General features: G+C 43.7%; 1 protein-coding gene across 10 annotated transcripts in view; it reads left to right on the forward strand.

Annotated features, from left to right (window-relative positions):
* PRDM10 (PR/SET domain 10) overlaps positions 1–13,173 on the forward strand; it is a 69,616-nt gene that overhangs the window by 18,282 nt on the left and 38,161 nt on the right. For 9 of the 10 annotated variants that reach the window (XR_010592959.1, XM_065568960.1, XM_042851941.2 and 6 more), the window contains 7 exons: positions 82–246; positions 2,191–2,250; positions 5,751–5,870; positions 7,638–7,857; positions 8,340–8,581; positions 9,865–10,068; positions 12,872–12,944. Coding sequence is in view for 9 of the 10 variants with exons in the window: in XM_065568960.1 (XP_065425032.1) it covers positions 82–246; positions 2,191–2,250; positions 5,751–5,870; positions 7,638–7,857; positions 8,340–8,581; positions 9,865–10,068; positions 12,872–12,944 (1,084 nt within the window). In the remaining variant the exon portion in view is untranslated. The remainder of the gene's footprint in view (positions 1–81; positions 247–2,190; positions 2,251–5,750; positions 5,871–7,637; positions 7,858–8,339; positions 8,582–9,864; positions 10,069–12,871; positions 12,945–13,173) is intronic. The other variant, XM_065568961.1, reaches the window with a different exon arrangement.

Here is a 13,173-nt window from a genome sequence, read left to right on the forward strand (position 1 = left end):
GAATATGGCTATTATGAGTGTGTTTGTGGACACTTTCACAGAGACATTTATTTAAGGATATCATCTTCATTTCTTCTCCAGGTGCATTTTGTCCCTGAAGGTGGAACAGTGGCACAAATTGTGTACAGTGATGATCAGGACCGTCCCCCGCAGCAGGTGGTCTACACAGCAGATGGCACCTCTTACACCTCAGTGGACACCTCGGAGCACACGTTGGTTTACATCCATCCTGTGGAGGCTACGCAGGCACGTGTAGTTCCACATCTGTCCCCTTCCTGCCCCCTGTGGGCTGCACAGAATAATAATTTAATTCAGGATTAAAGCCAGCTACCTGCAAAGTTATGTGATTTGTATAATGGCCATCAGCTGTGCATAGCCACCTCTCTCTAACCGTTGGTGAAGAGGGAGTATATACTGTTCATTCCAATCAACTCTGCATATGTGGTAATCAAGGGATGCTGGGGCTATTAACCACGAAGTACTGGCTATTTCACTTCAGTTAGACTGGACTGTAATTAAATCAAAGCTGTTTGTAATCACTGTAGAAATTCTGCCTGCACCTTATTCCATAAAATGCTAAAAGCTCTAGGCTGTGAATACTTAGGAGAGGGAAGAGGTGCTGCTTAATCCATGCTTTTCTTAGAAACAGTCTCTTTATTTTGCACAGCACAGTTCTGGTAATTAATAATAATAATAATAGATTCCGCACTTGTATAGCACTTTTTGTCATAGGATCTGAAAGCATTGGCTCTAACCCAGTAATCCTTATTTAGGCAAAACAATTGATTTGAGAGGCCTGATTTTTGTCCTGCATAATTATTAGATTAAATAAATATCTAATAACTGCTGTTCCTGATAGCATATATTTTATGTGATGTATATGTATGTATCTATATCTCCATGTGTATATATAATATATTTAAAGGGAGAGAGACCTTGTCAAGAGCATTTAATCCCTTTGCTGATATGGCAGCATTCATATTAACATTGTAAAGGAACTGTATTTAGTATATGGGGCAACACCAGAGTTGCCTTTTGCCCCATTTTCCACCTATGTCATACAGCTCTGAGATAGTATATACAGAGTTTATCATAATATAGTGCATAAGCTGCCAGCAATCTTCAAGTCCCATCCAGTTTGAGAACAAAGTGGTGAGGGATTGAGGTGTTGTGAGAGGAAATGGCTCACGAGTGGAAATCGCCTAGAAAGTTACTAATCACGTACCTCAGAAGGCCCTCAGACTTAGTCTTATTGTTCAAAAGAGGCTGTAGTGTGTAAATAGGACACTAACTTACATTTGAGCACACTGCATTATAAAGCACTGATTGAGTTTTGACAGTATTGTGTTTATTCAACCTGCAGCCAGACCCCTTCAAGGGGTGATATTTTTAAATTTCAGAAGCCAAGCAGAGTTGACCTTGGTCAGTACTTAGTTTTCCTAGGGTTTTCTCTCTCCAGATGGGAAGCGGTGATCGTGGTTCACTGGGTGGCACTCCTTCTAGTTACTAAAACAATGCTGGAGGTGTCATTTCTCACATGAGATTAAAAACCAACTTCCTGACCACTTGTAGCCATTAAAAATTGTTTAAATATAGGAGCTGTTTGATACATCTTCTTTTAAGGGGCTAGCTCCCACACTTGCAGAATGATGGAATTAGTAGTCTAACAGTCTTCCATCTCCAACTTCTTTGATCCTGGCTCAATTCCATTTTGGGTAAACATTTTACCTCTCTAAATCCCCCTGTAATTTCAATTGAATCCAATATGTCTAAATTCTTGCCTTAAATTGTTCTGTAGTGTTGCTGTGTACTGTTAAACAGCTGTTGTATTTCATCCTAGAGGTTGTTACCCTTTAGCAATGGAGAAAAATATTATTCCATATATACGATCAGTAAAGTCTGTAAACACATTTTGGGTATCTGAATGAAAGGTGCAATATTAATGTAAAATTATTATCCTTTTATGGAGCTGCCACTAGTCTATATGGAGGCCACTAGTTTCAGTTTAATTTCTACATACATAGGGTTACTGGTATAAATTGAATACAGCTGTGTCTGTAATATGCACTTTAGACTTCAATAAAATAAATAATTCTTACATAGGTTGCTTCTTAGCAGGAGAGTAATTCTCTTTGTGTGATTTGGTAGTAAACTGAGGCCTGATTGATAAGCCTTTTTCACTTTGTTTAGACTCTGTTTACAGACCCGTCCCAAGTGGCTTATGTCCAGCAGGATGCCACAACACAGCAGGTGAGAAGCATTTTTTTTCTACTGGATCCTGAATACCACAGTGAAGGAACTCTCAGGGAATGCAAAGGGGCACTGTCGTGAATTGTGTATTCTACTGTGGTACTTTGAGTTATGTCCAGAACAAATCGTGTTCTCTTTCAGTCATTCAGTTCCAGCTTCTTGGTGATCATGAACAACCAATCTTACAATAACAAGCCAGTGCTATCTTGACCAATGTGTGTATAAATGAGTAGAAAAATTGTAGCAGAATTCAGTTTTAAGCTTTAAAGGGGTTATATTACTACTACTCTGATTTTTTTTCCTCCTTAATATTATGAAAAATCCCTCAACAGTGTCCCTTTAAATGGGAGAATAGATCTGTGTGATTTTGTTTTGTTTTGTTACTTCTTTTGGTTTTTAGTGTAGTCACAGGTAGCCAGGGCTTCTAGGTTTCCTCAGACAGGGTCTGATCCAAAGACCATTGAAGTCAATGGAGTCTTTCTGCTGATATCAATGGACTATTATGGATCCAGTTCTTAATTTGCCAAACATTTCTCAGGTATTTCTTAGGAAAGTAATTGTAAAGGCTAAATAGTTAAATTACTTGGTCCATGTCTGATATGTGTATTCCAGGCTTTCTGCTTGTTGTGCTCACCAGTTTAAAATTGACTAGGAGCAGCATGAAATTGAGGACTGTGGTTGTGAAGGCGGGATGATGCAAGATTTTTTTTTCTGGGTGGGTGGGGAAGGATTGTTTTTCATTTTATCTAATATGTATCCAAGGATTGGATAGTTCAAGGAAATGGTAATAAGATATGGATACTTTCACTTCTAGGTTATTGGTTTAAAGTCAGCCCTGGTCATTACTGATTTAAAAATCATGACCATTTGATAGCAGTTTAGTGACCTATATGAAGTGAGATGGTAGATCTCAATCATTTCCATAGTATAAAAGCTACCACTACAATTGATTCTCTCCTGCAACCTTGTTGACAGTCTCAGCAGAGACTCGAAGGAATGAACAGAGACAGAGAACAAGGTCCTTTCTCACTGCTAGAAGGAGACCCTCCAGATCAGGGTCGAGGCGCATGGGTAGAATGCGAAGGAAGCTTACAGGTCTGTTGTCTGTGCTCCACCTATTCTGTGGATAGAGGATTGCAGTCCGTAGTTGCCATTCTGGCATTTTTTATTAGATTGGATTCACATTTAAAAATAACAAACAACCCCCACCCTTATTATTGTCTGTTTAATCTGTGTTTTTTCAGCAGGCTGTAAATGTCTGATCAAACTTAAAACCAGAAACAATGCAAGTTGTACACTTAAAACACAGCAAAGATACTGGTTCCCATCCCCACACACAGGAGCGGCGCCAGGGTTTTTGGCGCCCTAGGCAGGGGTCCTTCCGTGCTCCTGGTCGTCGTCGTCAATTCTGCGGCACGGGAGACCTTCCGCGCTCCCAGTCTTCGGGACACTTCGGCGGCGGGTCCCGGAGCGAGTGAAGGACCCGCCGCAGAATTGCCACCGAAGACCTGGAGCGCGGAAGGACCCCCCACCGTCGAATTGCCGCCCCCGCAAATCCTGGTGCCCTAGGCAACCGCCTAGGTCGCCTAAATGGAAGCGCCGGCCCTGCCCACACATACGGTATCTCCTGATAATAACAGGATATGCCACGTGGGGACCAAGTGGTTTATTTCTATATCCCCAACCCTCCCACCAAAGTCCTGCCCCTACACCAACATCTTTTAATATCATAATTTTTCCAGGCTAGGCCTTCCATTTGTTTGTGAGCCGTTATCATATCATTAGAGCAGCTGCTGCTTCCGCGGGTGTTATACACATACATTTCCTGTGTGACATCTGAACTAATCATAGCAGTTAAAATGATAAAGAAGGCTCCTCCTGTCTTTCAAAAGAACTCGATATGAAAGGGCCATTCCAAGCTTTTTTTAAAGTAATGTTGATTCCTTACAATGCGCGTCATGGAGATGAGAGTAACAATGTGTTTGAAGCGTGATATATGTGGAGGTGCTAATAGGATATACGCACAGACACAAGCTTTGTGTGAACTCCTCATTGCTGGCAGGTCTGGAGGCATGCCACTGAATAATGATGCCTATTGCATTGCCATTTGGCATCAGGAAATGTCAATACCAGACAGTTAATTTCAGCTGTCTTCTTGGCTGCATCCTGGTCATTTTCACACTGCTCTCTGCAGTCCTAATTTGAAAGCAATTTTATAAATTAGACCAATTAAAACAACAACAAACTCAAAGGAACTAGGAACTTGAGTATCCATGTATTTTGGGGTTTTTGGGGTTTTTTTGTCTGTTCCCTGAGAGAATACTTTGCAGCCTTTTGGGGAATTGCACTAATTTACACCTCTCTAATATACTGGCCAATGCATCCATTCTGTAGTGCCCACTCTAGCCCCTAGTGAAGCCTGGGCTGTTCTAATATTATCTCTTTTAGAGCCGAACTAGAATTAGAAAACATATACCACCTCCATATGTATATATCTATAAGAGGGACTTTCTCCCTCTCTGTTCTTGACTGCACACCTTTTGTTCTGGTTTTTGATCATCATTTAGTTCTCTCAATGCCTCTCTATAGATGGACAAGGGTTTGTGTCTCAGTTGAAAGACTGCTTATATAATTATATGCAACACTAGCACCGATGCAGTGTTAAAGATTAAGAAAGGTGAAAGTTCAGACAGCACAGTGATGAACATCATGTAAAATACCTGCATAGATAAGTAGAAAGCAGCACTCAAAAGTCAGGAAAGGTCATTCCTGCAATATTAATTCAGCAGTCTTACACATCTAAATTGTTCTATGGGAGAGGTAAATTAATACACTCAATAATATTGTAAATTAAGATGTGTGTTACTATAACAAGGAAAACAAGAATAGAAAAATACTACATGTGACGTGTGGCCAACTAAGGAGGGCAGTAGATAATGCTAACTTTTGGAATCCTGAGTTTTGAGTGCTTCATCTCTCAACTTAATCTCTTTATTACTAGTTTCTTTAATGTATTGTTCCTTGGTTTGTTAAAGGAAAAGAAACAGAGAAGAAATTAGGGAGCTATAGTCTTTGTTGCAAGGGAAAGGAAAAGGGAGGGAAAAGTGTGTATGTGGGAAGAACAAAAGAAAAAAACAAAGTCCCTGGTGCATTAGTTCTAGCAGGAACCAGCTAGCTAAAGGGCATTTAAACACACTTGCAGCTAGCATGGTTTTAATCCCAGACTGGAAAGGACCTTAAATTAAAGCTGAAAGCCGGAGATGGAATATGCCAAAGCTGCAAAATTCAGATCTGGATTCAAAACCCTTTCCCTCCAATTCAGGAATGCTTGGGTCCAGGTGCTTGGTTCAGGCCCATCATCTCTACCAAAAACACCTTTAGAACTCTGCATTTTTTTCATCTTGTGAAGAGCTCCAAGAAGCTTTGTATGCAGGGCACTGCCCATGTGTAAGTGACTGATAGAAATGCTGCAGTGCTAAAATGAGTGCCTGTGATTTTAGGTAACTGTGCTCTTGCCTGCCGCTGCTCAGAGCATGAATTCCACCAACCTCTCCGTGCTCGGCAACGTTGCCGAATCCCCACAGCAAATGGCTCTGGAGCAGGGTCCACAAGCAGACAGAGTAAGTTGCCAGGACCCCTTTTCTTTTAACTGTAAAGGTACTCTGATGTCACTGCTCCATGGAAACAGATGATTAAATATGTCTGAGTGATGCAAGAAGCGATGCAAAAAAAAGTTTTAGTGAAGGCTTCTACAGCATTCCATTGTCTTATCATGCAATATGGGGCTTTTTTGAGGGGGCGGGGGATATTTGTTTAATGTATAGTGAAACATGCTCTAGGGACTGTTCTGTCTGAAGCAATCACTTTAAAGCAGCGGTTCTCAAACTGTGGGTCGGGACCCCCTTTGAATGGGGTCTCCAGGGCTGGCTTAAACTTGCTGGGGCCCGGGGATGAAGCCCGAGCCCCACTGCCCAGGGCCGAAGCCAAAGCCTGAGGGCTTCGGCCCTGGGTGGCAGGACTCAGATTTCAGGCCCCCTGCCTGGGACTGAAGCCCTTGAGCTTCAGCTTTGGACCCCCTGCCTGGAGCAGTGGGACTCGGACTTTGCCCCCGCTCCTCCCCGACCTGGGACAGTGGGACTTGGGCAGGCTCAGGCTTCAGTCCCACTTCCTGGGGTCAGGAAATAATTTTTTTTGTCAGCAGTGGGTTGCGGTGCAATGAAGTTTGAGAACCCCTGCTTTAAAGTATTCTCCCAAGGCTTTGAGTATCAAATTTAGTAATCCCTGCTATTATATGTGACCAGTGTCGGTTGTTCTCTTTTTGGTAGTCTGTTAAGACAGGTTTTACAATATACAGGTCTGTTTCATCTTACGCTGGGGTTACGTTCCGCGGTCAGCGCGTAAAGCGAAAACCGCGTATAGTCAAAATTACATTGAGTGTAATGGCGGGCAGAATCGCCCGCACTACATGAACAGTATTTAAATTGTTATTTTTCTCTTTTTTTTGGTTTTGTTTTTGTTTTTGCCGACCGTGTAAAGCTGAATTCGCACATGTTAAATGCGCGTAAGATGCGACAAACCTGTATAATTTTCTTGTTCTCTTTCTGAGAGACCTGTTTTGGAGGTTGGATATTTTTGTACATTGTGGAGAATTTACCTCTGCTTTTTGTGTGGATGAAGACAAAGAAAATCTTCATTAAAATTAGAGCTAAAATGAAACACCCGTTAGCTATTAAGAATCAGCCTTGTTGTCTTACGTTGATAGGATTTTAGATCTTAATTATCTACTGCGTTATTGAACTCTGCCTGTGTGGTGTGTGTGTGTTTGCATGCACGTGCGTGAGAGAGAGTGTGTGTGAGAGAGAGATGGTGAACTCTGCCTCTGTGTGGATGTAAGGGGTTGTTTTCATTTGCTTTCGTGGTAGGAGGGAGAAGATCATATGTCAGAGCATTGAATAATTGCATTTTATAAATCAAAATAAATTAAGATAGACCCAAGGTACTTTCTTCAAGCACGGATAGGGAGTGGGATTTGTTTAGTTGCTAAGACCCTCTGAAGATTCAAAATTCCTCTCATTTGGTGCATCCTCCTGATGTGTCACTGTTTTATGGGGTTGGGTAGATATTTTCACCAAGCGCCTGCCTGGGAAGGTTCACAGTACTATGAACAGTGAAGCATTACAGGGCACATAGGCTCAGCGGTGATATACTTATGATTTCACTCTCCCTCATTTTCTGTTTGGTTACCAAAGGAAACAAAGAGGTGAAGAGTAGATTAGCAATAATCTTGTTTTCTTGCCTTTGTGATAGAGGTGATGATCTAATTGTGAGCTTTGATCCCCTCTGGATAGGAGGGCCATCTAACTTTGTGTTGTGAATTCTTTCCTCAGGCATCATTACCAGTGCATAACCAGGTATTACCTCCTATGGAGGCAGTGGATGGTTCTGATCCTTTAGCACCTTTGCAGAACCCAATGGGGAGGATGGAAACGAAAGAGGAAGATGATGACGATGACGAGGATGATGAAGATGAAGACGAAGACGGGGAAGACACCGACTTGGATGAATGGGACCCAGATCCACCTCGACCCTTTGACCCCCATGATCTGTGTAAGCGTAAGAGGAAGCATTTAGTTTACTGCCCTCTTCCCCCTTCCCTAGTTGGTTGTTTTTTTGGTCAACCATTTGGTAAGTGGAGTCAAAGACCATGCGGGGCTTTAGAGATCATAGCCAACACCTTGGATTGCACCTAGAAGCATATATACTCACACCAGCCTTTATCTGACTTCGATGGTGGGCAGCTGCATTCTCCATTAGCTGGGGCCTCTGAGATGCTTTCAAGGAGTGAGTGCACTGTTTGCTTATAAGTAAAACGTAAGGCTTCTCTTCTGTGTTTCATTGTAAGATGACAGCTTTCTTAAAGCATAAACAGACCATTAGCTTGAGTGCTGTGGTACCTGCAGCAGTTTCTGGCAAATATTCAGGTCAGAGGCAGTTAAAGGGGGATCATATCTTGTGTGTAAGGGCCTTTCTTTATGCCAGTGCATGGGAATTCATGTCCATTATTCATTTCCTCTCTGACTGTGTTGCAGGGTGTGAAGAGTGTAATAACGCACATCCCTCGGTGTGTCCGAAACATGGACCCTTGCACCCAATCCCAAACCGGCCAGTGCTGACCAGAGCAAGAGCCAGCCTCCCCCTGGTGCTCTATATAGACAGGTTCCTGGGCGGAGTGTTCTCCAAAAGACGCATTCCCAAACGCACACAGTTTGGCCCCGTGGAGGGACCGCTGGTCAGACAAACTGAACTGAAAGACTGCTACATCCATTTAAAGGTAACACTCTGAGTGTGTGTGTGTGTGTGAGAGAGAGAGAAAGAGAGACACCTTACACCTACTTGTTTTTCGTGCCCTAGAATCTGTTGTTGTGATTTTATCAGAGGTGTTCTCCCGACACCTTCATCTTACTGCAGTGCAACTGTTACCAACCTGGTACAGCCAGAGAGCTACTTAGTCATCCAAGGTAGTTGCAGGGAGCCACAAAAGAGTCAAGATGCACATCCTGATACTATTGTGCTGTGACATATCTGTCTCATGACACTGAGTGCTATGATTCACTGTTAGTTGACTAAAGCAGAGTGTCAACACAAACGTTGCAACTCCATCTCAGGACATTTTGCAGCCATTGCATTGTGGCATGCTGTGACTTCAGCTGGCACAATTTCTTCTTTCTGACTCTTCCTCCCCTGACTTCTAGACGGAAGGGGGATTTTCTCCCTTTTTCAAATCTGTTTGGATGAAAGAGGAGGGATTTGAATGACTCTGATCTATTTGCTCACTGATTTGCATGCTGGGAGTACTCCTGTATTCAGTGGAGGTGAGGCCACAAAGAGCTTTGAGAATCTGTAGAGGCACAGACTGACGATCACTAGTCCACATAACCTAATACATTGGGTCAGGGATTGGCAACCTTTGGCATGTGGCCCATCAGGGAAATCCGCTGGCAGGCCAGGACGGTTTGTTTACCTGCAGCGTCCACAGGTTCGGCCGATCGCAGCTCCCACTGGCCGCGGTTCACCATTCTAGGCCAATGGGGGCTGCGGGACATCCCTCAGCCCACGCCGCTTCCCGCAGCCCCCATTGGCCTGGAGCGAGGAACCGCGGCCAGTGGGAGCTGCGATCGGCCGAACCTGCGGACGCTGCAGGTAAACAAACCATCCCGGCCTGCCAGCGGATTTCCCTGACGGGCCGCATACCAAAGATTGCCAATCCCTGCATTAGGTCTTTGCCATCTCCAGTTTCCATGGCCTATTTGCAGAAGTACATCAGGTATAGATGAATGAACATAGTTCTTTCACTCACCATCTGAGGGAGGGTCCACTGTCTTTGCATGTCCCTTACAATCATAGATCCCATCTGTGCCTATTTTTAAGCCCCTTCCTAGGTTCCATCTGTTACCGGAGTCCTGTGGGCAAAGTGAAAATCTCAGCTCTGGCTGCATTACCTTCCTCATGGAGAAGCTGTAGTTGTCAGAACAGATTTTTAAGGGCTCAGGTTCCTTTGTATTATGTGACCACTGTGGAATTCGACTACTCTGTGCATTTTGGTTTTTGCCTCAGGTGTCTCTTGAGAAGGGTGACAGAAAAGACAGGGATTTACAAGAGGATCTGTGGTTTGAGCTGTCCAGTGAGGCGCTTTGTAACTGGATGATGTTTGTGCGTCCAGCCCAAAACCACCTGGAGCAGAACCTGGTGGCATACCAGTATGGCCACCATATTTATTATACAACAATTAAGAATGTGGAGCCCAAACAGGAACTGAAGGTAAGAGACTGCAGTGCTCACCCATCATGATTCCCCTTTATAGTGGGAAAGAAGGTAAATTGAAATGTAGAAAATATCCCAAATACCCAACTCAGTTAAGATCCCACCTATGCTACAAATTGAAACCCTGTTATCCCTGGACTTGGTTATAACTTTAGTGTAGACCAGGGGTCGGCAACGTTTGGCACGCGGCTTGCCAGGGTAAGCACCCTGGCGGGCCGGGCCGGGCCAGTTTTATTTACCTGCTGACGCGGCAGGTTGGGCCAATCGTGGTCCCCACTGGCCGCGGTTCGCCGTCCCAGGCCAATGGGGGCGGTGAGAAACCGCGGCCAGCACATCGCTCACCCGCGCCACTTCCCACCGCCCCCATTGGCCTGGGACAGCAAACCGCGGACAGTGGGGGCCACGATCGGCTGAACCTGCCGCGTCAGCAGATAAATAAAACTGGCCCGGCCCGGCCCGCCAGGGTGCTTACCCTGGCGAGCCGCGTTCCAAACGTTGCCAACCCCTGGTGTAGACAAAGCCTTAAACATTAGCATTTATTGTTCTTAAATAGTCTGAGCAATTTCTTAACCTTTTTAGCTTGCTATAGCAGATGGGGGCCTGATCCACAGCCCAGTGAAGTCAGGAGAAAGACTTTCATTGATTTCAATGGGTTTTGGATCAGATCCTAAGTGAGGAAGCTCAAAATAAATGATTACAAATGATCTCTCTCTCATAGTGTACTCCTAGCAGCCATCTTGACTTGTACTCCACTGATTATAACCTAACTAGTACTGCAACAGTGTTATGCTCTGTTTTCCTGTTCCCATTCGTCCCACCTGCACCTGAATATCATTGGCTGCTGGTGTACTAATGCTCTGTAAACTAATGAGGTCTCTTGCTTCACTCAACTTTCCTGTGACTTTTGAAACTTATACTCCACACATAGAATCTAATTTTTAGGTTTCTGGTTAAGAACATGATGAAGTTACTTTTTGTCCCAGACTGAAAACATTTTAATTAAATTGAGCTTAGTGCGGGATGGTTGGGAGAGGTTGTTTTAATTTCAAACATCCATTTTGAGAACTAATTAGAAGGCTGATTGCTGCTGTCAAGAATTTTCTTGCTGTTGTCTGTGTCCTCCTTCTCCCTCTGTCTCTCTCTCTCTTGTCTTGTCTACACACAGAAGTTTCATTAGCTTAACATAAATCTGTTTTAAACCCAAGTAGTGAAATCAGTCCAAAACCCTGTGTAGAGAGACACTTATTTTGAAGTTAGAGTGACATTTTTTGTTTTATCTTAAATCTGTTCCAAATCATTTTAAGCTGAATCAATATAAGCCTAGTTTATATCAGTTTAAGACTGTCAATATGGCCTTTTGTTCCTGTTTAACTAAACCAAATTGAAATCACACTGTGGATAAACCAGCACAAATCTGCGTCTTGACAAGCCCTTAATCTTGTTTCATGTATTAGCAGTGCCATTTGGGGGTAAAAATCAGGCTGATAACAGAGAGTTCAAACATCTCCATAGTATATTTTCCTTTCCCCAATTAGGCATTCATGAAACAGTAAGTTGTGTGTAAGAATGGAGCCAGGAGGGTCATTAAAGCAGGAGCTTACCTTGCTTGACAGACTCATGGACCTTTGTTGTTAATGAGCTGTTAGTTTCCCTTTTCCAGAAAAATTTGTCCTCTCAGTGAGGTGCCTGGGAAATAACAAATACCTGCTAATGACTCCAACAAGAGCATCATTTAGGCTTGGCTTCTGCGATAGAAATGTACTCGGTCCTCCCAGAAGTGAAATACACAAATGTGTCCCACGTCTTTCACTCTAAAGGCTTTGTCTACACTACAGCTTATGTTGCAGGACTTATGTCACTCGGGGGTGTGAATAACCCCCCCCCCTCCCAACATCCTGAGAGACATAAGTTACACCAACATAAGTGCTGGTATGGACAGCGCTATGTCGGCAGGAGAGCTTCTCCCACCAACATATCTACCGTTACTCATTGGAGGTGGATTAATCATGTCGATGGGAGAGCACTCTCCTTTTGGCATAGAGCGGCTACACGAGAGATCTTACAGTGGCACAGCTGCGTCGCTGTACTCTCTCTGGTGTAGACATAGCCTAAAATCCTGTTTAAGGCTCAGCTAAACAAGCCATTTGTAAGTTCAGTCTTTTTAATGAGATGGGTTGGTAACCTCTGAAACAGTACCAGAATCCTAACCTTGACCTTGCCTCTACTGAAATCCTTATCCAATCTGTAGTAATTTTCTGTCTTGCTTACTGCTCTTCCCTCTTCATTAGGCTTCCTAAATCCCTGTTCTCTAAATTACAGGGAGTCCAGGTTTTTCTGTAGGAAGCAGGAGCATGATGCTCCAATCCACTATTACTTTAGACACATTTTAAAACGAATCTCTGCATGCCACGCTGCATATTGTCTGTAAAGAGAAAAACGACCATCTCTTCTGGAAGAATCCCTGCTAAACCTGTATTCCATCTTTTAAGATCATATAGTCAAGTCTAGTGAGATTAACCTCATTTCCTTTCCAAGTAGTGGTTACCATGTGTGAGATGAAGATTCATATTAGGAAACGGTACCTGAAAATCAAATGGATACACTTTGTGAGCAGTGCTGTTTTATTCCTCAGCGGGGGCACAATGAACTCAGCAGGCTTTATCAAGGGTGAGAGGAGCAATACAAGTTATTGGGTCAGATGAGAGGTCTAAATGCAATGCTTAAGAAAGCCTCCAATGAATTCCCCTCATTTCGGGGTTCATCTAAGAAGATGTCTTTTTGCCTTGTGTGTCTGCTCCAGGTGTGGTATGCGGCCTCCTATGCAGAGTTTGTGAACCAGAAGATCCATGACATATCCGAGGAGGAAAGGAAAGGTAGTTTGGTCTTTTCTCTTTCCTCCTTCTCTGTGGCTGTTGTTTTAAAAAAGAGGTGGCTAACATTAAAGTGCCGCCCCTTTCCATTGACCGCCCCAAGCACCTGCTTGCTGTGCTGGTGCCTGGAGCCAGCCCTGCTACTTACAGACACTGCTCAGCACTGATAAACGTTTAGGGCTCTTTGCACCCCTCCAGCGCACAGTATAGAAGGCTGCTAACACACCTGAGT

Source organism: Chrysemys picta, chromosome 16 (assembly GCF_011386835.1).
Source record: "Chrysemys picta bellii isolate R12L10 chromosome 16, ASM1138683v2, whole genome shotgun sequence".
Lineage (NCBI taxonomy): Eukaryota > Metazoa > Chordata > Testudines > Emydidae > Chrysemys > Chrysemys picta.